Source organism: Tursiops truncatus, chromosome 20, assembly GCF_011762595.2.
Source record: "Tursiops truncatus isolate mTurTru1 chromosome 20, mTurTru1.mat.Y, whole genome shotgun sequence".
Classification (NCBI taxonomy): Eukaryota; Metazoa; Chordata; class Mammalia; order Artiodactyla; family Delphinidae; genus Tursiops; species Tursiops truncatus.
This window is the reverse complement of record NC_047053.1, coordinates 46,948,947-46,968,181: the sequence shown is the minus strand read 5'-3', so window position 1 is coordinate 46,968,181 and position 19,235 is coordinate 46,948,947. Positions and strand designations below refer to the sequence as shown.

Sequence of the window (19,235 nt, the reverse complement as noted above, 5' to 3'; positions counted from 1 at the left end):
TCCAAAGGAGGTGTATCTTTTTACATTCTCACCAGCAGCGGCTGAGTTCCAGTTGCTCCCCATTGCTCTCACACTTGATATTACTGGGTTTTTTAATTATTATTTTTTTAAGTAATACTAATAGGTGTGTAATGGTATCCCACGTGGTCTTCAATGGCATTTCCCTAATGATGTCGAAAATCTATTCATGCGCTTCTCTGCCCTATATTCATATACCTTCTTTGGTGAGGTGTCTGTCCAAATCTTTTGCCAACTTTGTAAACTGGGGTTTTTGTTTTATCATCGAGTTTTGAGTGTTCATTATATGTTCTCGATACAAGTCCTTCCTGAGGACTGTGATTTGCAAACATCTTCTCTAGTCTGTGGCTTGTCTTTTTGTCCTCTTCACTGTGTCATTCAAAGTGAAGTTCTTCAACTTTGATGACGCCCAGTTTTTTCTATTACAGTTTGAGCTTTTTGTATCTCATAGACGCCATTGCCTAATCCAAGGACAGAACATTTTCTGCTAGGTTTTCTTCTGGAAGTTTTACACTTAGGTCTGTGGCTCACTTTAAATTTTGTGTAAGAGGGGCTTCCCTGGTGGTGCAGTGGTTAAGAATCTGCCTGCCAATGCAGGAGACATGGGTTCGAGGCCTTGTGCAGGAAGATCCCACATGCCGCGGAGCAACTAAGCCACAACTACTGAACCTGCGCTCTAGAGCCTGTGAGCCACAACTACTGAGCCCATGCACCACAACAATTGAAGCCCACATGCCTAGAGCCTGTGGTCTGCAACAAGAGAAGCCACCACAATGAGAAGCCCATGCACCACAATGAAGAGAAGCCCCCGCTCACCGCAACTAGAGAAAGCCCGTGCAGCAACAAATACCCAACACAGCCAAAAATAAATAAATAAAATAAATTTTAAAAAACTTGTGTAAGATATGAGATGGGGCCAAGCCTCATTCTTTTCTTCCAGTTGTTTTAGTACTATCCGGTGAAAGTCTATCCTTTCTCCATTGAATTACCTTGACACCTGTGGAAAACCAATTGACCATATCTGTGTGGGTCTGTTTCTGAACTGTCTGTACTGGTTCATTGATCTGTGTCTGAACTTTCACCCATCTCACACTTCAAATCAGGTACTGTGAGCCTTCTGTGTTCTTTTTCAAAATCACCTTAGCTATTCTAATTGCTTTGACTTTGGCTGTAGCTTTTAGGATCAGCTTGTCTCCATCTACAAAAAAATCGAAGGTGAGTTTGATGGGGATTATGTTAAATCTATAGATCAATCTGGGGAGAATTGACATCTTAACAGTAAAATTTTCCAATCTGTGAACATGGTATATCTCTCCATTTATGTAGGTCTTCATTGATTTCCTTCATCAGTCTTTTGTATTTTCATCATACGGAGCCTACATATATTTTTTAGATTTATACCTAATTATTTCATTTTTCAGATGCTATTGTAAATAATAGTGTTTTTTTGTTTTTCTTAAATAAATTTATTTTATTTATTTTTATTTTTGGCTGTGTTGAGTCTTCGTTGCTGTGTGCAGGCTTTCTCTAGCTGCAGCGAGCAGGGGCTACTCTTCTTTGCAGTGCATGGCCTTCTTATTGCGGTGGCTTCTCTTGTTGTGGAGCACGGGCTCTAGGCGCGTGGGCTTCAGTAGTTGTACCACGTGGGCTCAGCAGTTGTGGCACACGGGCTTCAGTAGTTGTAGCACGTGGGCTCAGCAGTTGTGGCACGTGGGCTCTAGAGCGCAGGTTCAGTAGTTGTTGTGGTGCGTGGGCTGTTGCTCCGCGGCATGTGGGATCTTCCCGGACCAGGGCTTGAACCCGTGTCCCCTGCATTGGTAGGTGGATTCTTAACCACTGCACCACCAGGGAAGCCCTATCATAAATAATAGCTTTTTAAATGTCAATTTCCAATTGTTTATCACCAGTATACGAAAATACAGTTCATGGTATAATTTACTCTGTAGCCTGTATTCTTGCTAAACTCATTTATTAGTTTTAGGGTTTTGTGTAGATCCCATGTGATTTTCTACATAGACAATCATGCTCTCTGTGAATAGAAAGTTTTATTTCCTCCTTTCCAATGTGTTTGCCTTTTATTTTTTTCTTCTTTTATTTTGTGGCTGGAGCTTCCAGGACAATGCTAAACAGAAGTGATGAGCGTGGACAACCTGGCCTTGTTCCCAATCTTAGGGGGAAAACATCCAGTCCTTTGCCATTAAGTATGGTGTTAGCCACGAGATTTTTGTAGATACCCTTTACCAGGTGAAAGAAATTGTTATATTTCTAGCTTGGTTTTTTAAAAAATCATGAATGAATGTTCAATTTTCTCTGTTGCTATTTCTGTGTAAAATGATAATGTGATTCTTTCTCCTTTAGTGTGTTAATATGATGAATTGCACTGATTGATTTTCAGATGTTGAACCAGCCTTCCTTCCCCAGGAAAAACTCCACTTATTGTGGTGTATTACTTTTTGTATATTGCTGGATTTGTTTCGCTAATTTTTTTTAATTAATTAATTAATTTTTATTTTTTGGCTGCGCTGGGTCTTTGTTGCTGCGTGCGGGCTTTCTCTAGTTGCAGAAAGCAGGGGTTACTCTTCGTTGTGGTGCGCGGGCTTCTCATTGCAGTGGCTTCTCTTGTTGCGGAGCACAGGCTCTAGGTGCGCAGGCTTCAGTAGTTGTGGCTTGCAGGCTCTAGAGCGTAGGCTCAGTAGCTGTGGCACACGGGCTTCACTGCTCCACGGCATGTGGGATCCTGCTCTGCGGACCAGGGCTCGAACCCATGTCCCCTGCATTGGCAGGCGGATCCTTAACCACTGCGCTACCAGGGAAGCCCTGTTTTGCTAATATCTTGTTGAGGATTTTTTTTTTAATCTATGTTGATGAAGGAGATTGGTCTGTAGTTCTCTAGACCAAGCGTACATGGAACATTCACCAAGATAGACTATATTCTGGGCCACTAAACAAACTTTAACAAAAGTTTGAAATCTTTAACAATATAATGGAAGTCTCACAAAATATGTTCTCTTACATCAGAGTTAAAGTAGTAATAACAAAAAAAACACACTTTAAAATAATCCATCAGACAAAAAGAAAGTCTTATGGAAAATTAGAAAATATTTTGAACTGAATAAAAATAAAATATTTCAAAATTCATGGGATGCAGCTAAAGCAGTGTCTAGAGGAAAACGTGTGGGATTCCATGCTCCCAATGCAGGGGGCCCAAGTTTGATCCCTGGTCAGGGAACTAGATCCTGCCTGCCGCAACTAAAAGAGCCCACATGCCTCAACCAAAGATTCTGCATGCCACAACTAAATATCCCACATGCCTCAACTAAAGATCCTGCATGCCACAACTAAAAAAAAAAAGAAAATGATCCCACATGCCACAACTAAGACCTGGTGCAGCCAAATAAATAAATATTTTTAAAACGTTTGTATTAGAAAAGAATAAAGTTCTCAAATCAATAATCTAAGCTTTAGAAAACTAGAGAAAGAAAAACAACCAGAATGAATGAAATAATAAAGAGCAAAAATCAATGAAATAGAAAACATAAAACTAGTAGATAGAATTAAACCAAGTTAGTTCTTCGAAAAGGTCAGTAATATTAATAAACCTCTAATCAGACTAACCAAGGCGAAAAATTATCAGTAACAGAAATGACAGGTGGGACTCTATAGAAATTGAAAGAATAATGAAAAGTAGGCTAGAAAAACTCTATAGCTGGGGCTCCCCTGGTGGTGCAGTGGTTAAGAATCCGCCTGCCAATGCAGGGGCCACAGGTTTGAGCCCTGGTCCAGGAGGATCCCATATGCCACGGAGCAGCTAAGCCCGTGCGCCACAACTACCGAGCCTGTGCTCTAGAGCCCATGAGCCACAACTACTGAGCTCACATGCCACAACTACTGAAGCCTGCACGCCTACAGCCGGTGCTCCACGAGAGGCCACTGCAGTGACAGGCCCGTGCACCGCAACAAGGAGTGGCCCCCGCCCACTGCAACTGGGGAAAGCCCGCATGCAGCAACGAAGACCAATGCAGCCAAAAATAAATTTTAAAAAAAAATTACTTAAGCTCGCCTATGAAGAAATAGATAACCCAAATCATCCTAAATCTACTTAAGAAATTGAACTTCATAGTTAAAAACCTTGCAATTTAGAAAATTACAGGACAAGATAGTTCCACTAGGGAGTCTTAACAAACATTTAAGGAAGAAATACCTGTCCCTGCTTTTAGAAGTCTCTCTGTGTGCCCCTTAGGGCCATTTTCACACACACACACACACACACACACACACACACACACAGACACACAAACATGGAAAATTTAAAAAAAAAGCAAACAGTGCAGCTTTGTGTGAACAGCAGTGTTTATGTAGGAGGTGTGACCCCAGGTCAACCCCAGTTCTTCCAAGAAGGACCACAGCCATTGCTCTGAGGTGGCCGTACAGTCTGCAGGCAGTGGTCACGGCAGGGGGGAGCTGACACGGGTCACACAGGGACCCAGTGCTGGAAAGGACCCCATCCTGCTGGACGAGAAGGTGTGACGCTGCTTAGGACACCCCCGCTACCCCCGCTGAAAGAGGGATCTGACCTCAAAGACCCAAGCAGTGATTCCAAATCCACCCAAAAATCCTTGTTTCTGAGGGCCAGGCAGGCAGGGGTTTCCCCAGGGGACCCCGAGGTCAGCATTTGTGAGGCCCTGTGCCTGCCTGCTGCTATAGGAATTCAAGTCCAAATGGCCAGTCTCTGGCCAAGGAGACAGTGGGGGCAGGGGGGAATGACTGAGGTGGCCCTGCGGTCCTCCTCTCAGGCCTGTCGTCTGGAAACAGCAGAAGCTTGGCTGGGGGCCGGGCCTGGGCTCAGCCTGCAGACAGGACCTGTCTGTCTCCCCCTGGTGCCCCTCTCTGTGTGCCCGTGAGGACCCTGGGGACTGAGGACAGTTCCAAGGGGCGTCTGGTCTCTGAGCTCGGTCAGCAGGCCTTCCCGCCCACACCCTCCAGGCAGGCCACGCCATACACCCACCCCACTGTCCTCCCTTAGGATCCCTTTGGCAACTGGGAAAAGCGGGTGGTGTGCTCATCCGGCCAGACCAGATGGCTGTGAGGTGGGGGACCCGGCAGCCCAGGGCCCGCCGGCTGCCAGTCTCAGCAAGCACTCGGCTCCTCATTCTGTGCCCGTCCCGCCCTCCCTGTGTGTCCTGCGGGCTGCTTGGGGGGCTGCTCCTCGGCCATCACACCCACGGGGTGGGCTGGGGGGGGTCCTGCCCCCCAGCAGAAAAATGGGGAACCCACCTCAGGGACAAGGTTGGGGAGTAGCCCCCATGGGCAAGGATGACCCTTCCAGCAGTGCCGGCCTGGCTCTTGCTGGTTCGTGGACTCCTGAAATATTATCTGTGTTTTACTGGTGGCTATTCTCGTCACTGGGTGGGCTGTCCACTCTGAGCTTACCTGGCTGGGTGGCTACCCTCACCAAGGCCTCAGTGGGTGAGGGGAGGAGGCCAGAGGAGGGCGAGGCCGACTGCAGACACCTGAGGGGAGCCACTCTTTGGTGGGACACAGAGGCTGTGGGCACATGGGGACAGCACAAAGTCACAGAGTCCTAGGAGTGAGGGGCTGGGGGACACAGACTCTGCAAGTGGCCCAGGCTGACAAGATCATGAGTTTAAGAATGCGAAAGCTGATGGCTCAGAGCCAGAAGGCTCCTTTGCTGCCACCCTCTGTGACGACGTCCAGGGAGCCTGGCAGGCTGGGAGGGGTTCTTCTGCAGCAGTCCCGGCCCCCACCAGGTGGGGACAGGCCACCAGTTCCATGCCAGCGAACAAGGAGTCACAGCTATCCCCGGGGCCCGGGTCAAGCTCTGGCCCTCTCTTTGCAGTGTCTGTGCCGAACGGGCCCCGCTCGGATCCAGCCCCCTGCTCTCTGGAACCTGCCAGTCTGGTCTTGGCCTCCCTGGCATCCGCACGGGCTGGAAGGGGGCAGCCCTCCAGGGAAGTCGGGGGCACAGGGCCGGGCTGCAGCCCCGATGGGGGAGCGGTGCCCTTGGGCGAAAACAGAGCTGAACTCAGAGGCTGCAGGAAACCCTGGCCCCCCGTGAAAGGCAGGGTGTCGGTCAGCAGGTCTGATGGGCCCACACGGGCGACTGCGGGGCCAGGCTCGGCTGGGGGCCTCCGGGCAGGGGGCCACTGTCGGCAGGAGGCTTCAAAGTGTCTCAGGATCTGAACGAGGGAAGAAGAGGGGAATCAGTGAGGGCTCCTGTGCTCCTCCAGGAATCTCAGAGGACATGGCCCTCCCAGTTCCCTCCTCAATGCCGCTGCCCAGAGCAGGGGGCAGGGCCGCTAGCCGCTCACAACTATTCTCGTGTCATTCCCCCAACTGCAGCGCTGCTGCTCCCCACCCACTGTCACACAAATGGACACTTTCCCGGCGTCAAGCTGCCGTGTGACCTGCCAGAGCAGGAAAAGCCCCCCTGGTCAGGTGCCACACAAGCACCTGACACACACGCGGAGAGAACAGACATGTCTAAACCCCCTGATCGTTCCCACCTGCCAGACTCCTGGGTCCTTCCCAGGTTTTAGAAACACCACCGTGACATGCCCACAACGTGTTTCGTGTGTGGCAGGTTCACTAGTGCTTTGAAGAAGGGCAGTTTAGGGACAGGTGACTAAGGATCTGAATCTTCAGCCACCACAGAGGAAACCAGAAGCCGAAGGATGCCAACAGCGGGCGGAGGTGCTGGGGCCTGGCTGCTGCCGAGGGGCCCCCAGCGAAGATCCCGGGTGGCCTCCCCACATTCATCAGTGGAAAGAAGACTCAGACGAACGGAACCATTTCTGTCCTCCTGGAGCTGGGGATCTGGGAGCAGAGCTCAGACCCACGAGCTGTGACCCAGAGTACAGAACAGAGGGACAGATGCATCCAAGCATTCGAGGAGAGCTTCCCACAGGAGACGAGCCCTGAGGGAGAGCGAGTCGCCCGAAGGGCAGAGCTGCTGGGCAGAAGGGCGGGGGAGAGGCCAGGCCCCCGACCGCTGTCCTAAGGGCATGACCTGTCCCTCCTGTCCAGCAAGGGCAGGAGGGGCGGGTCTAGGGAAGGCAGTGGAGGGTGGGGGAGACGGTGTGGGGCTGCCGAGGCGTCCTGTGCCCGCTTCTCTGGGTCCCAGAGGCTGCCCACCTTGGTGGCCTTGTTGGTCACGGGTCCAGGGCTGCCCACACTGAGCTCCTGCAGCCGAGGCCGGGCAAGGAGCAGGACTCGCTCCTGGGAGAGCAGGTCGGTGCACCCGAGGGAGGCGATGGCACCCAGGGCTCTCTGCGGGGCGGGCTTGATGTCAGCAGGGTCCACCCCCAGGGAGGGCTGTCTGACCAGCTCCCTCCCTCCTCTCGGCCCTCAGCCGAGCTGGGCGGTCCACCGGAATCCCGTGCTCACTCCCCCCTCACCCACCACCACCCCCGCCCCCCCTCACCATCTGCACACGCTCGCTGGTTGCGCCCAGGTGGCGGACGAGCAGCTCCAGCACGGCCTCACAGTTGAGGAGTCCACACCTGCATGTAGGGGGCACCGGGCAATGGGGCTGGGCCAGCAGAGCAAGAGGGGGGCGGTGTGCAGAGCCAGGGTGAGAGGCGGGGGGGGGGCGCAGGGCTGGGGGGCCTGCAGTGGGTCCGGGGCTCACTCTTTGACGAAGTGCTGCACCTCCTCTCGGCTCAGGAAGCAATGTGGCCCCCGTGTCACGGCCCGGACCAGGCTCAGCTCCTGCTGGCAGTCACTCAGGATCACGGCCTCGACCCTGTCGGGGGCACGCAGGTCAGGAAAGAGAGTGGACTCCACCCATGCCAGGAGGGGTTAAGCCTTTCCGGGTCAAGTCTCCCCCATCGGGGTAGGACCCTGGAGCAGGGCAGGGAGGGGTGCCCTGGGGTGCTGGCTCACCTTTCTGCCAGGTCGCTGGGTGCCCGGCTGGCCCCTGAGGGGCTGTCACTGCCCGACGGACTACCTGAGTCCGAGGCCTTGCCCAGGTCGTCATTTTCCTGGGAAGAATCCTGAGAGTTTGGGCTGCTGTCCAGCTCCTCCCAGCCGCCTCCGGCCTGCCCAGGCTGGTGTCTCATGGCTGGAAGAAACAGTGACCAAGGGTAAGACCCTTGTGGGCCTCAGACTGGCCCCATGTCCATCTTCCAGGAGCCCTGGATGGGGAGACCCAGGGAAGGGCCTGGGGGCTGGGTCCCGAGATGTGGACAGGGTGGCCGCCTGGGCTCCAGCTCCAGGAAACACCAGGCGAGAGGAGACGGGACAGAATGGGGCACATTCTGACTCAGGGCCAGGGTGGGGGGTCCCGCACGGGACACGCCCAGCCTGGAAGATGCAGGAAGCAGTGCCAGGCACCACAGGCCAGGCGGGAGGCAGGACACGCAGGGCAGCGGGCTGGGGCAGCGGGGCGGCGCCCAGCACAGCAGCTCTCAAATCCCAGTGAGTCCTGACATTCTTCCTTCTAGCCAGACAAACGTGACAGCAGCTTCTGGGAAAGGCGGAGATCACAGACAGATGCCCCTCCTTCCTTTCTTACAGCTCACCACTAGAACGCACGTGCCACGGAGCCTGGCCCCTGTGGGGGGCTTCCCTGTTGTCCCTGGGCCCTGATGGGCTGCACAGCCGCTTGAACGCGCTGGGTGAATGCACAAGAGCTGGGGCTGGGCTCCCGTCCCAGCTCAAGTCCTGCTTCTGTGTCTGAGCAGCTGGGATCCTGGGCGGACCCCGCCTTCTCGTGGGGCCTTACCACCCAAGTTCCCACCCAGAGCAGACTGACAGAGACGTCAGACAGTGCAGGGACAAGGCAGCCACCGCAGAGGCCCCAGGGAACTCGAGTCGTGTGGGCGGCCGGCTCTGTGGGGGTTCCCACGTGGCCAATGGAGCATGCTGGCTCTGAGAGATGTCGTGGGAGCGGCAGGGTGTGGCTCGTACCCCCTCCCACCATGGGTGGGCTGCTTTCTTCCTCCTCCCCCATCAGCTCCGGCCTGGCCCGAACAGGTGACAGGAAGCCCAGGGCCCTGGGAGGGGGAAGCCAGACCCCTCCAGGGGAGGAGTCTCGCTGGATACCTCGGGCACCTGGGCCGGCTGTGGGGAGAGGGTTCCCAGGGGTTGGAGGGCCGAGGCCGGCTGAAGGTGTCACAGCCGGCTGGTAGGCGTCACCTCGCAGAAGGGACCTCTGGGAGCTGGGGCTCTCAGGCCCAGGGCGCATGGCGCTGGCCACCACCTCTGCGGCCTTCTGGATGGTGGACAGGAAGGCTTCGCCTGCAGAGCCTGCACCAGAGACGGAGAGGAGACGGCGCAGCCCCTCTCAGTCCTGCCCCGTTTTCCCAGGATGAGGTGCCCCTGCCTGCTCCCCACCCAGGACTTGGAAGCAGGACACAAGCTGCAGTCACAGAGCGGAGACCGTGTGGAGGGACAGGGCCCTTCCAGAAGCTTCCGTGGTGAATTCACTTCAGTGCATCCTGGCCCCGTGGAACCTGGACGCTCGGCAGCTCACAGCAAAGCTGTGCCGCTGTGCCCCCTGGGTCCCCGCCTCGGAGCAGGGGGCCACCTGAGGTGCTTGTCCTGAGAACCACAATCTCCGTGGCCGCTTAAGGAGTGCTCACGCCCAGGGCTGAAGGGCCTTCCCACGAGTGCCCCACAGAGGGTGATCCGGCGGCCACCCCCAAATTAGGAACAGGTGGGGCCTCTGAGGCAGACCCACTTCGGGAATTACAAGTGCCAGGGAACTGGGAGCCGTGACCACACAGTCAGCACAGCAGCCTGACACGGCCCAGTGGCCCTGCTGGGGCCTCAGGCTCTCCCAGCAAGCAGGGCCGGCACCCGGCCTGCTCTAAATCACCCCGGGACCACCACCCTCTGCCCTCGGCTCCTTGAAGGAGCCAGCGCTGGGGGCCCGAGTGCAAGGCTGACCCTCAGCCTGGCTTCTCACCTGTCGGTTAAACAGAGCCAGCTGCACCTGCCCTGCCGCCCCAGGGTGGGAGGGAAGTCAGTCGGGGGGCGCACAGGCCCCGCCCACCCCTCGCCCGGCCCCTCATCCCCACAGCACTCACCTGTGTGGCCCCGTTCCTTGCTGTAGCCGAAGCCCTGTAGGGAGCTCTGGGGCCTGGACTGGGAGCCCATGCCTGTGGGGGGGCCCACGTCAGCAGCGGCGGGGACCCCCACCCTCAGTCCCGGATACTCAGGGGAGGAGAGGCCGTGAGCCCCCGCAGAGTGGAACCTGGTGATGGGGCTGGACGTACTTGCATACCTGCTGGAGGCAGGGCCCTGGGTGGCTGGGAAGGAGGCAGAGGTGACAAGGCGTCCGAGAACAAGGCAGCCCCCAAGTCCTAGGCAGAGGCAGAGGACACTCAGCACAGCCACACGCCGCTGTCCTCCCGCCCACCCCTCTGCTCTGCACCCCTGTCCCCTTCTCCTCTGAGGGCCACACACAGGGGCTCTTGTCCCGCAGCAGGAGTGGAACCAGAGTCCCGGGTGGGAAAAGCAGGGAGAGACCTGGGTCCTGGGCTCACCTGGGCGGCTGCCCGCACCTTCTGGTACAAGCTGTTCCCATGGAGAGGATCCGGGGGTCCCGTGAAAACTGCGGGACGGAGGCAGAGGGGAGCAGAGCTGAGCTGGGCTATGCCAACCACCCCGAGGGGCCCAGCCTCAAAGCCCACCCCCGACACAGGTGGTGAGCCTCGGCCCCGCCCAGCCCCCCAGGAAGCCCCTGCTCAGCATCCCCCCCGAGTCCCTGGGGGCTTCCTAAAGCACAGATGCACCACCATCCCCAGGCCTGAGGTGGCTATGCCCTCACAACCCCTCGGCTCCCCCGGCCCACACCCCCAGCGGCGAGGCTGCAATCCGACCTCCAGAACATCATGGGCTGCATCACTCCCTGACCCCACTGCCGCCCCCGCCTGAGCTCCTGCACCCGCGGCCTAACTGCCTCCCCTCAACCCCTTCTCCACCCAGAGGCAACCAGAGGGGGCTCTTGTTCGATTCAAAACACTTAGCGCTTCCAGGGGCTCAAAGATGATAAAACTCAAGTTCCTTACCACGTCTGAAAAGTCTCCTGCTCATAAAACTTCAGATGTGGTGAATCAAACGAGCTTAAATCTCATTAAGCCACTCGCGGGCTCTCCCTGCCGCAGGGCCCTTGCACTAGCTGGAGGACACCTTATGCCTGGCTCCACCTCATCCTTTCAGAGCTGAGAGGAAGAGCAGGGCCTCCCTGTTTCCTCTGTCCAAACACATCACACTTTTCACCCATCTGGTACTGTCTCCACCCTGGCAGGCCAGCCCCGGGGTGTGCAGACCACGGCCCTGCAACCAGGTAGGGCGGGCACCTCCCTGCTGCTGTGCCACAGCTCCCACCCTCCCTGTGGGGCCCAAGCCTCGAATTGCAGGGGACCCCCACCTGGCCCCCAAAGTAGGGCCGTCCTCTCTGTGTACCTTCCCGCTCCCAGCACCATCTCTTCTCACAGCCTATGCAGGCCTATCTGGGCACCCGTCCTCTGGGGGCAGTGCTCAGAGCTCAAGCGATTTTGGTGCCAACAGAAAACCACGGTCTGCTGTCCCTGTTCTGCTTCATCTGCCCTCTTTGGAGACCAGGATAGAGGTGACATCTGGCACCAGCCATGGTCACATGAGCTGCCCAGCGGGACAGGCCCATTCTGACCAGCTGGCTGGTGAGTATGAACCAGCCGTGCTGCTTCAGTGCACAAGCTCCGGGGAGCTAAGCCGTGACAAGTGCACCCCCAGCCCCCTGGATGCCTCTGGGCATCTGCTGAGTCATGGTCTGTGCCCGCTTCAAGGCCATTCCCTGTCTCCGAGGCGCTGGCATAGTGGCCCAGGGCCCACGGGCAGCCCAGCCCCACCCCAGCCTCAGTCCTGCCTGCAGTAAAGGGGGGACAGTGGATTTGGGGTGTGGGTGGGATAAGTCCCAGCACCTGGTGGGTGGGACTAACTCGCTAACTGCTGAGGGTCTCCTGCAAGCAAGCAGTGGCCGAGGGACTCAGTCCCCTCCGTGGCATTGCCCCTCAGGGACAGCTTGGCAGGGTGGGCTCTTGCCTGAACACCAAGGCCCTCCTGTTCAGTTTGCCCCACCCGAGGAGAAGATCTCAGGCCATGTCCCCACAAGTCCTTGTTAACAAGAGATGAGAGACGCACGGACACCTCCGGCCTGGGGGTGGGTGAGTGATGGGGCTCCACCCCAGACCCACCTGTCGCCTGGACCACGACAGGCCAGAGCCCCACCTCTCCTGCCGGCCTCACCAGTCCCGTCCTCCCACAGCCCTTCCAACAGCGGAAGGCTTACTAGGGCCCTGAGGAGCAGCCCTGGGGAGAAGAGAGAGCCCGTGGCAGGGATGGCAGTGCGGACGCTTGCCGAGCGCCCACCGTGTGCAGGGCACAAGGACAGGAAAGGTCCAGGCCGCAAGGGCCTGGCAGGGCTCACGGACAGACACCAGTCATTCTGTACAGTGCGGTGAACACAGGGGAGGAGCAGGGGGCTAAGCGCAGGGAGGGCTTGGAGGAGCCCCCAGCTGAGCTGGCCTGGCCCTTTGGGGAGGAGGGAAGGGTCCGGCACAGAGGAGCTGGCAGCAGAGGACAGGGTGGACGGAGCACAGGGTGGGAGCATGAGTAAGGGGTGGGGGAGTGGGGGCCCGGGTTATGGGATTTGGCCAAGACCTGCCCTGGCCACCCTCCTCCCTGCACCTCCACTGGGTTGTGCCGGTGCTGTACCTGCGGCTTCCTGGATGAAGGCGGGGTTGCGCTTAAGGATGAGCAGGAAGGACGAGGAGCCATGACCGCACAGGTGCAGCATGATCTTCAGTACCTGGGGGAGCAGGCACATGGGGCAGAGCTGGGCCCAAAGAATGGCACCCCTCCCGACACAGCCACCGCGCCCCCGGCTCACCCCTCCCCTCCAGCCTCACCACCGGGGGCAGGACTGGGCCCTAAACTAACCCCCAGGAAAGTCTGCGGAGCCGCTCACGGACTCACCTTGAGCTTCACGCGGCCAGAGCCGCTCTGCAGACGGCTCAGCAGGTACTCCAGGAGGCACTGGCTGCTGCCCAGGGACTCGTGGGTGATCTCTGGGAGGCGCTCGGTTAGGGAAGGGGCGAGCTGACCCTGGGCCGCACACGGCCGCTGGCCTGGGCGAGAAGCCAGGCCTTCCTGCCACACGCTCCTCAGCGTGTCCCCCCAGCAGGCGCCCACCCAGGCCCTGGTTTCAGGAGCATCAGGCTTCGAGGGTTTCCTGGGCCTCATATCATCAGTAGTGCGGCTTTCAGAGCCCGCTCACACCTGGCTACTATGGAAAAGGAGCCGTGGCCCGCTCAGGGTAGAAGCCCAGGAACCCTGCTCCAGGGCCCCCACATGTGTCCACAAGGAAGGATACTGGCGATCTCCTCAAACAGGTAGCCTGGACACGGGACGTCATCATCCGACGTTCCCTTCAGGAGAATCGGGAGCTGAAAGGGAGGGAGAGCCCTGCCCACAGTGAGTGGCCATGCACACAGGGGGCCCCCGGACACCAAAGGGGCCACCCATTCCTGAGATGGGCCACAGGAGCCCTCGTTCTCGGGGCACCGGTCTCCACACATCTCGTTGTTGGCATGCCACAGGGTGAGGGGACCCAGAGAGGGCAGTTATGGTCCTACTGGCCACAGGAAGCCTGCAGGAGCCTCCCTTGTGGAGGTCAGCATGAACGCCTGGGAAGAGGAAATGGGTGGTGGTCTCCATGGTGACGGGCCCTCTGGGTCAGGATTCGGCATGGCCCCCAGACCCCTATGCTTACAGCCGCACAACTTAAAACCACCTTTAGTTTACCTACTTACTGACTGGCAAAAAAAAAAAAAAAAAGCCCTTGGGGTCAGCCCCCTTCCCACTTCCCACGCAGGGCACTGGGAAGATTACATTTTTCCGGAACACAAATCAGCAAAGTGACATAACCATTCAGCCTGACCGACCTACAGCTCCACTTCTATGAAAGGACTCCATGGAAACAACCCAAAGCAAGAACAACCAACTTAGTTGTGTGTCTCACGTTTACCTGTTGGCAGAAATTAAGAGCTGACTCAGCACAAAGACCTACAGCTTACAGGGATAAAACCCAGAAACACCCGTTCCACATCATTGAACATCTGGGGGGCACAAGCCTCAGTGTAGACAGACTTCACGTGCACTCCGGGAGGTGCTGGCCACAGATACGGTCTGCCTGAATGTCGCACGAGGCTGTGTGTGTACACAGTCTTTAGCTATTTGTCCACCAAGACCCAGAGGGGAGCTGGCAAGGTCTGCAGAACCGTAGAATGCTTGGCACGTAGCGAAATCTCTGCTCAAAGAGAACTGACCGTGCTTCTGGCAGCACGAGGGTGAACCGGGAATCCCCCCACCCCCATCCCCACCGCCTGCCTGAGGAAGCTCGAGGTGCCAGGAGAATTTACTGGGTCATTTCAGAAGCATTTTCTAAGAAGGACCTACAATTGTGAACACGGAACTCCTACAACTCGGGAGTATCTTTCTCAAGGACCTGAAGGCCACTCCTCTAAATGTAACCATCAGGAAGGACAGGGGCTGTCTCCCAGTCGCTACTGGACGATGGGATCCTAGCTTCTGTAACCACCAGCTATCAGCACAGCAGCCGGTATCCCGTGGACACTGCCCAACTGCCTATAATTTTTCACTTGAGCTCCACCCGTCCCTCCTTCTGTCCTGAAAACTCTCAGTCCTCTCTGCACAATTTGGAGTGGAGCTCAGGGCTTCCCCCACCGCCTGAGCCACTGAATAAAAGGTTTTCCCCTGTTTCCCGGACCAGTGTCTGGTTGTGTTTATCTTAGACAGAATTTGGGGTCACTATGTTTCCTTTTCTGTAAGGTTATTGATACTTTAAGTTGGGTAAGAAAACAAAAACTGGGGTCCCACAGCTCTCTTCTCCAACTTGGATTTTGTTCAAGGGGGTCTCACTGTCCCCAGTGGACCTGACACACGGGTAGCCTGACCTGCCCCCTCGACGTACGTGCTGTGGGATCCCCCAGCTTTGGGAGGGGCCGAAGAGTAGGAGGGGAGAGGAGGAGGGGTCTGGGGTGTAGGAGGGGACGGAAGGGGGTGAAAAAGAGTAGAGAGAATAAGTGGGAGGGGCCGGGGGACGACGGAGGGGACGCCGAGCTCAGGAGCAGCCGGAGAGCCCGGCGCGGGGACGCCGCGAGGGTCGAGCGGAGCCAGGGAGGCGGCCGGTTCGGGCCGGGGACGAGGCCAGGAGGCGGCGCGCGGCGGGGCCGGGGCCCCCCGCACTCACCCGGTGCAGGAAGCTCAGGCGGTCCCGCAGCGGCACCGTGGCCGCCATGGTGCCGGTCAGCTTCCGGCCCCGCCCAGCTCCCGCCAGGCCCGAGCCCCTTCCAATAACTGCGCGGGTCTGACCCCGCTGGCCAATCACTCGCGTGAGGCGGGCCCTGCGGCTGACTTCGGGAAACAATTTGCACATGAACCAATCCAAAGTCCAAGGACAAAGACAGACAAAACCGCGAGCCAATTGCAAGGCTCTGGCACACCAGGAGCGGTTCCGGAGGAGAGGCGGAGGCGAGGGCTGAAGCCTGGCCAATGACAAAGCGCAAGAAAGGTTGTGGGCGGAAGCTCCGACCTATTAAGCTGTTGGGTGCCGGAAGAGGCTGGACCTAAGATGGCGGCGCCCACGGGTGCCAGAAAGAGCTGCTCATGTCGGGGAACGGAGCGGTGTGGGGTCGCGTGCGAAGCCGCCTCCGCGCCTTCCCCGATCGCCTGGCGGCCTGTGGGGCCGAGGTGCGGAGTCGTCAGGCGGGGCAGGAAGGGCCGCGCGGGGCGGGGTGCGGGCTGGCGGGGTGGTGGTGACTGGGGAGCGGCGACGGGGTCTGCCCGGGTGACCGGCGGGCGTGGGGGCCGCCGCGACCCTCGCCCGTCCCCGTCCCGCCCCCAGGCCGCGGCCTACGGCAGGTGCGTGCAGGCGTCCACGGCCCCGGGCGGCCGCTTGAGGAAGGATCTGTGCGCGCAGGAGTTCGAGGCCTTACGGAGCTGCTTCGTTGCCGCGGTAGGTAGGCGCCGGCCCCGCCCGGGGAACGGACCCTGGGAGGCTGGCACCCACGTGCTTGCGCGGGCCCTCCGGCTTCCTTTCCTTCTGGGTGCGGTGCTGGGCGCCAGCAAGTGCTTCAGACGCGGCACACCCTCCATCAGCCGGCGCGACCCCCGCCGCCATGGAGCGCGCGTGCCAGTGTCCGTCAGGTTGGGGGAGCACCGCTCTCAACGTGTACCTGCCAGTGCCTTGTAACCCTTTGCGGGACTGTTGCTGGTGGGGGGTCCCGGCCCTTGCTGTCCTAGTTTCTCTGGTGTTTAGGACCCCACGTGTGTGCTGTGCGTGGGCAGTTGCAACCGGGCACCCCGACCCCCGCCTTCCTTTCGACTACCCCATTTCACAGAGGGTGAAAGGAGAAAAAACGAGTGTATTTTAGGTTTGTTGTCATGACCAAGGTTACAGAGGCTGAGAAGTCCCCCACCCAGCCGTGCTGGTTGGTTCTCACTGGCGCAGAAGCGGGCTGTGGTGACAACAGTGTGTTCCTTGGCTCTGGACTCAGTTCTGCCTCTAACCCTTCTGTAACAGGTGGTTTCTGTTTCTGAGCTGTGGCGTTTTCTGATCCTCATCTGATCAAATGCTATGCCAGTGAAAATAGACACCGTGCACAAGTAAAGATTTATGGTGTTGTGTTGATGCGTTTATTATAAAGGATGGGGAGGAAGTAGGGTTGGAAGAGACCCACACTGACTGAGGGAGAGGAGCTCTCTGGGGAACCGAGATGGGAGTTCCAGTCTCTCAAGAGGAGGGTGTGGAGACCGCCTGTAATGAGGCTTTAACACAGGGTTTTGAGCTGGTGTCATGGCCTTGGGTGCTCCTGGCCAGTGGGTCTGGGGTGGGCCACGATGCCAGTGGTCAGCTCTGTTTGCCAGAACTGCTGATCTCGAGAACTGGACCCAAGAAGGGGCAGTTGGGTCAGCCTAGCAGAATTCAGGGAATCCAAGGCAGTTTCCTGATGTTCCAGGATGGTTGAGAATGCGTGGGCTATCCCTCATTTCCTGGAGGGCTCAGAGAACTCCTTGCACCTTCCTTGCCATCGTTGTGGCTGGGACGTGTGGCCTCAGCCCTTGTCACCAACCTCTGATCTGACATGTGCCCTTCACCCAAGCTGCATGTGTCCCTTGGACTTGCTTCCTGCCTCTTGGCAGCTTCCCTGCTTTACTTAGAGTGTTCCCTCGGGGAGGGGACAAACCTTCATTCTGTGGTCACTGGTTGGAAGGATTCACACGTGAGATAAAGATCACACACTTCTGGCCACGCGAGGCTTTTCTCTACCGCCTATGGTTAGTCAGGAATCACCCATTACAGGTATCTGGTCATCTGTGATTCCTTACGCTCCTTTGCCTCTGTCACGTCATCCTGCCCCCGGGAGCATGTCGCTGCCTCTCGTGCCATTTTCCACTGAGGGTAACCTAACTGCAGGCCCTGGGCACTGGAAGCTCAGAACAGGGAACTTGGGGGTTTCTCACCTAAGAACACAAGCCGGTGAACGCATTTTTGCCCACTCTGCCTGGACCCTGAGACTCCACGGGGCTGAACGAGGAGGCAGAGGGCTCTGGGCGCCACTTCCAGCTCCGTCCCTGGGAGCCCTGTCCCTGGGCAAGTGTTTCAGCATCTCTGACCTCAGAGTTTCCGCTACAGGGGGAAAACTAAACGTAACTCGTTGGTGCACAGTGCCTGGCACAGGTGGGCGTGGCTTTGAGGCCACAGAGCAGCTTGAGCTCTGTGGCCTGTGGAGGTGGGAGCAGAGACCCAGCCCCAGGGGCCCCCTGCTGCAATCCATGGCCAGGCTCTTTGTAAGTTATTTGCCAGAAGATGGCATTTGGTGTGGCAGTTTTCTTACTTTAGAGCCACGTCTAACTTGAAAACAACTCATTCAGACAAAGAACTTTCTCTTCCAGGCCAAGAAGACCCTGACAGGAAGCCATTAGGAAGGACTGCGAGCTCCACTCCACGTCCCCGGGTGTGTGGTACTGATGGCCCCGAGGGGCAACTGTCTAAAACCTCAAAAGCTCTTGAGGCTAAAAGGACCGGAAACACTTTAGGCGAGTGCGGGCAGAGGGGAATGGGTTTTCCAACTTTGCTCACTTAAGGATTCAAGGGAGAATAAGATGAAGTGAACTCACAATAAAGACCAGATCAGATGCTATAAGATCTATTTTGTCTGCAGGGTGAGCGCGCGGGCCATAGAACACCCTGCCTCTCGAGTCTCTCTTTTTTTTTTTTTTTTTTTTTGCGGTACGCTGGCCTCTCACTGCTATGGCCTCTCCCGTTGCGGAGCTCAGGCTCCGGACGCGCAGGCCCAGCGGCCATGGCTCACGGGCCCAGCCGCTCCGCGGCATATGGGATCCTCCCAGACTGGGGCACGAACCCGCGTCCCCTGCATCGGCAGGTGGACTCTCAACCACTGCACCACCAGGGAAGCCCGAGTCTCATTTTTTAAAGAATTTTCACCCAAGCCGTGTCGTCTGAGTCTAGCGAGGCCTCTAGAAGTAACTACCAATTTACAGCACGGACCAAAGAGAGAAGAGCGACACCACGAGGGAAAGGTAACCGCTGTAGGAATCTGATACTGATGGTTTTTTCAGACTTGGAGAGGAAAAAAGGCAGGGGTTGCTCTTCCAGACTAAGGCATGAGTCGAGGGAGGGTCCGGTTTAGGAACCCAGTAGTGAGACCCTCCCCGTGGGGTCTCCTACCCACCCTTCTGCAGCCTCTGGAGTCCAAGCCCAAGCCCATCCCTGCCAGGCTCCTGCTGGCTCTGGTTCCACCTGTCATCCTGAGATTAAGGTTAGGCCGCAGCAGCGCCCCTCCCAACATGCACATGCGCAGTCCAGGGAGACCTGACAGGACCCTGGTGCCACGGCCTGAAGATTCCAAGGTCCTGAGCACCGCCTGCTGGGCGTGTGGGGACTGTGCTCCCAGAGCCCCCTCCCCGGGGTGTGGAGGTCACACTGTCCTCTGGCTCCATCCAGGCCATGGCGTCCCAGAGCCTCGTGCCAGGGCACCCTCGCCCTGAGTCCTGGAGCTGTTTCCTCTTGTAAACGCTCCTCCAGAATCAGCCCGACTTTCCCCCAGGTGGTGAAACCCCTCATCTCTTGAGACATCATCCCAGTGAAATGCAGTTCCCAGGGCGGC

At 57.5% G+C, this 19,235-nt stretch overlaps 2 protein-coding genes across 15 annotated transcripts; one reads left to right on the top strand and one right to left on the bottom strand.

Annotated features, from left to right (window-relative positions):
• Positions 1-4,331: 4,331 nt before the first annotated feature.
• Positions 4,332-15,605, bottom strand: TEPSIN (TEPSIN adaptor related protein complex 4 accessory protein). 14 transcript variants are annotated; one of them, XM_033846919.2, is made up of 14 exons: positions 15,296-15,605; positions 13,397-13,469; positions 13,000-13,091; positions 12,739-12,832; positions 12,219-12,333; positions 10,527-10,594; positions 10,257-10,343; positions 10,068-10,139; positions 9,082-9,285; positions 7,921-8,098; positions 7,667-7,780; positions 7,460-7,538; positions 7,171-7,305; positions 4,332-6,215 (listed from the first exon to the last, which is right to left on the bottom strand). In XM_033846919.2, the coding sequence occupies exons 1-14, from the start codon at positions 15,479-15,481 to the stop codon at positions 5,655-5,657; spliced, it is 2,058 nt and encodes a 685-aa protein (XP_033702810.2). In that variant the 5' UTR covers positions 15,482-15,605; the 3' UTR covers positions 4,332-5,654. The 14 variants fall into 14 exon arrangements, with proteins under 14 accessions (XP_033702810.2, XP_033702804.2, XP_033702805.2 ...); XM_033846913.2 differs by having other exon boundaries at positions 10,068-10,343; XM_033846914.2 differs by having other exon boundaries at positions 9,091-9,285; positions 10,068-10,343.
• Positions 15,606-15,636: 31 nt separating this feature from the next.
• Positions 15,637-18,251, top strand: NDUFAF8 (NADH:ubiquinone oxidoreductase complex assembly factor 8). Its single transcript, XM_019940733.3, has 3 exons — positions 15,637-15,795; positions 15,950-16,060; positions 18,001-18,251. Exons 1-3 carry the CDS (start codon positions 15,712-15,714, stop codon positions 18,028-18,030), a joined length of 225 nt encoding a protein of 74 aa, XP_019796292.1. The 5' UTR covers positions 15,637-15,711; the 3' UTR covers positions 18,031-18,251.
• Positions 18,252-19,235: the final 984 nt, after the last annotated feature.

Excerpts from the sequence above, each read along its gene's own strand:
- TEPSIN (XM_033846913.2), bottom strand. The coding sequence starts at position 15,481 with ATGTGCAAATTGTTTCCCGAAGTCAGCCGCAGGGCCCGCCTCACGCGA. Across the intron at positions 7,781-7,920 it reads CCCAGCGACCTGGCAGAAAG|GGTCGAGGCCGTGATCCTGA; the intron begins GTGAGCCAGCAC and ends TGCCCCCGACAG. Across the intron at positions 7,306-7,459 it reads CCAGCGAGCGTGTGCAGATG|AGAGCCCTGGGTGCCATCGC; the intron begins GTGAGGGGGGGC and ends CCCGCCCCGCAG.
- NDUFAF8 (XM_019940733.3), top strand. The coding sequence starts at position 15,712 with ATGTCGGGGAACGGAGCGGTGTGGGGTCGCGTGCGAAGCCGCCTCCGC. Across the intron at positions 15,796-15,949 it reads TGGCGGCCTGTGGGGCCGAG|GCCGCGGCCTACGGCAGGTG; the intron begins GTGCGGAGTCGT and ends TCCCGCCCCCAG. Across the intron at positions 16,061-18,000 it reads GGAGCTGCTTCGTTGCCGCG|GCCAAGAAGACCCTGACAGG; the intron begins GTAGGTAGGCGC and ends TTTCTCTTCCAG.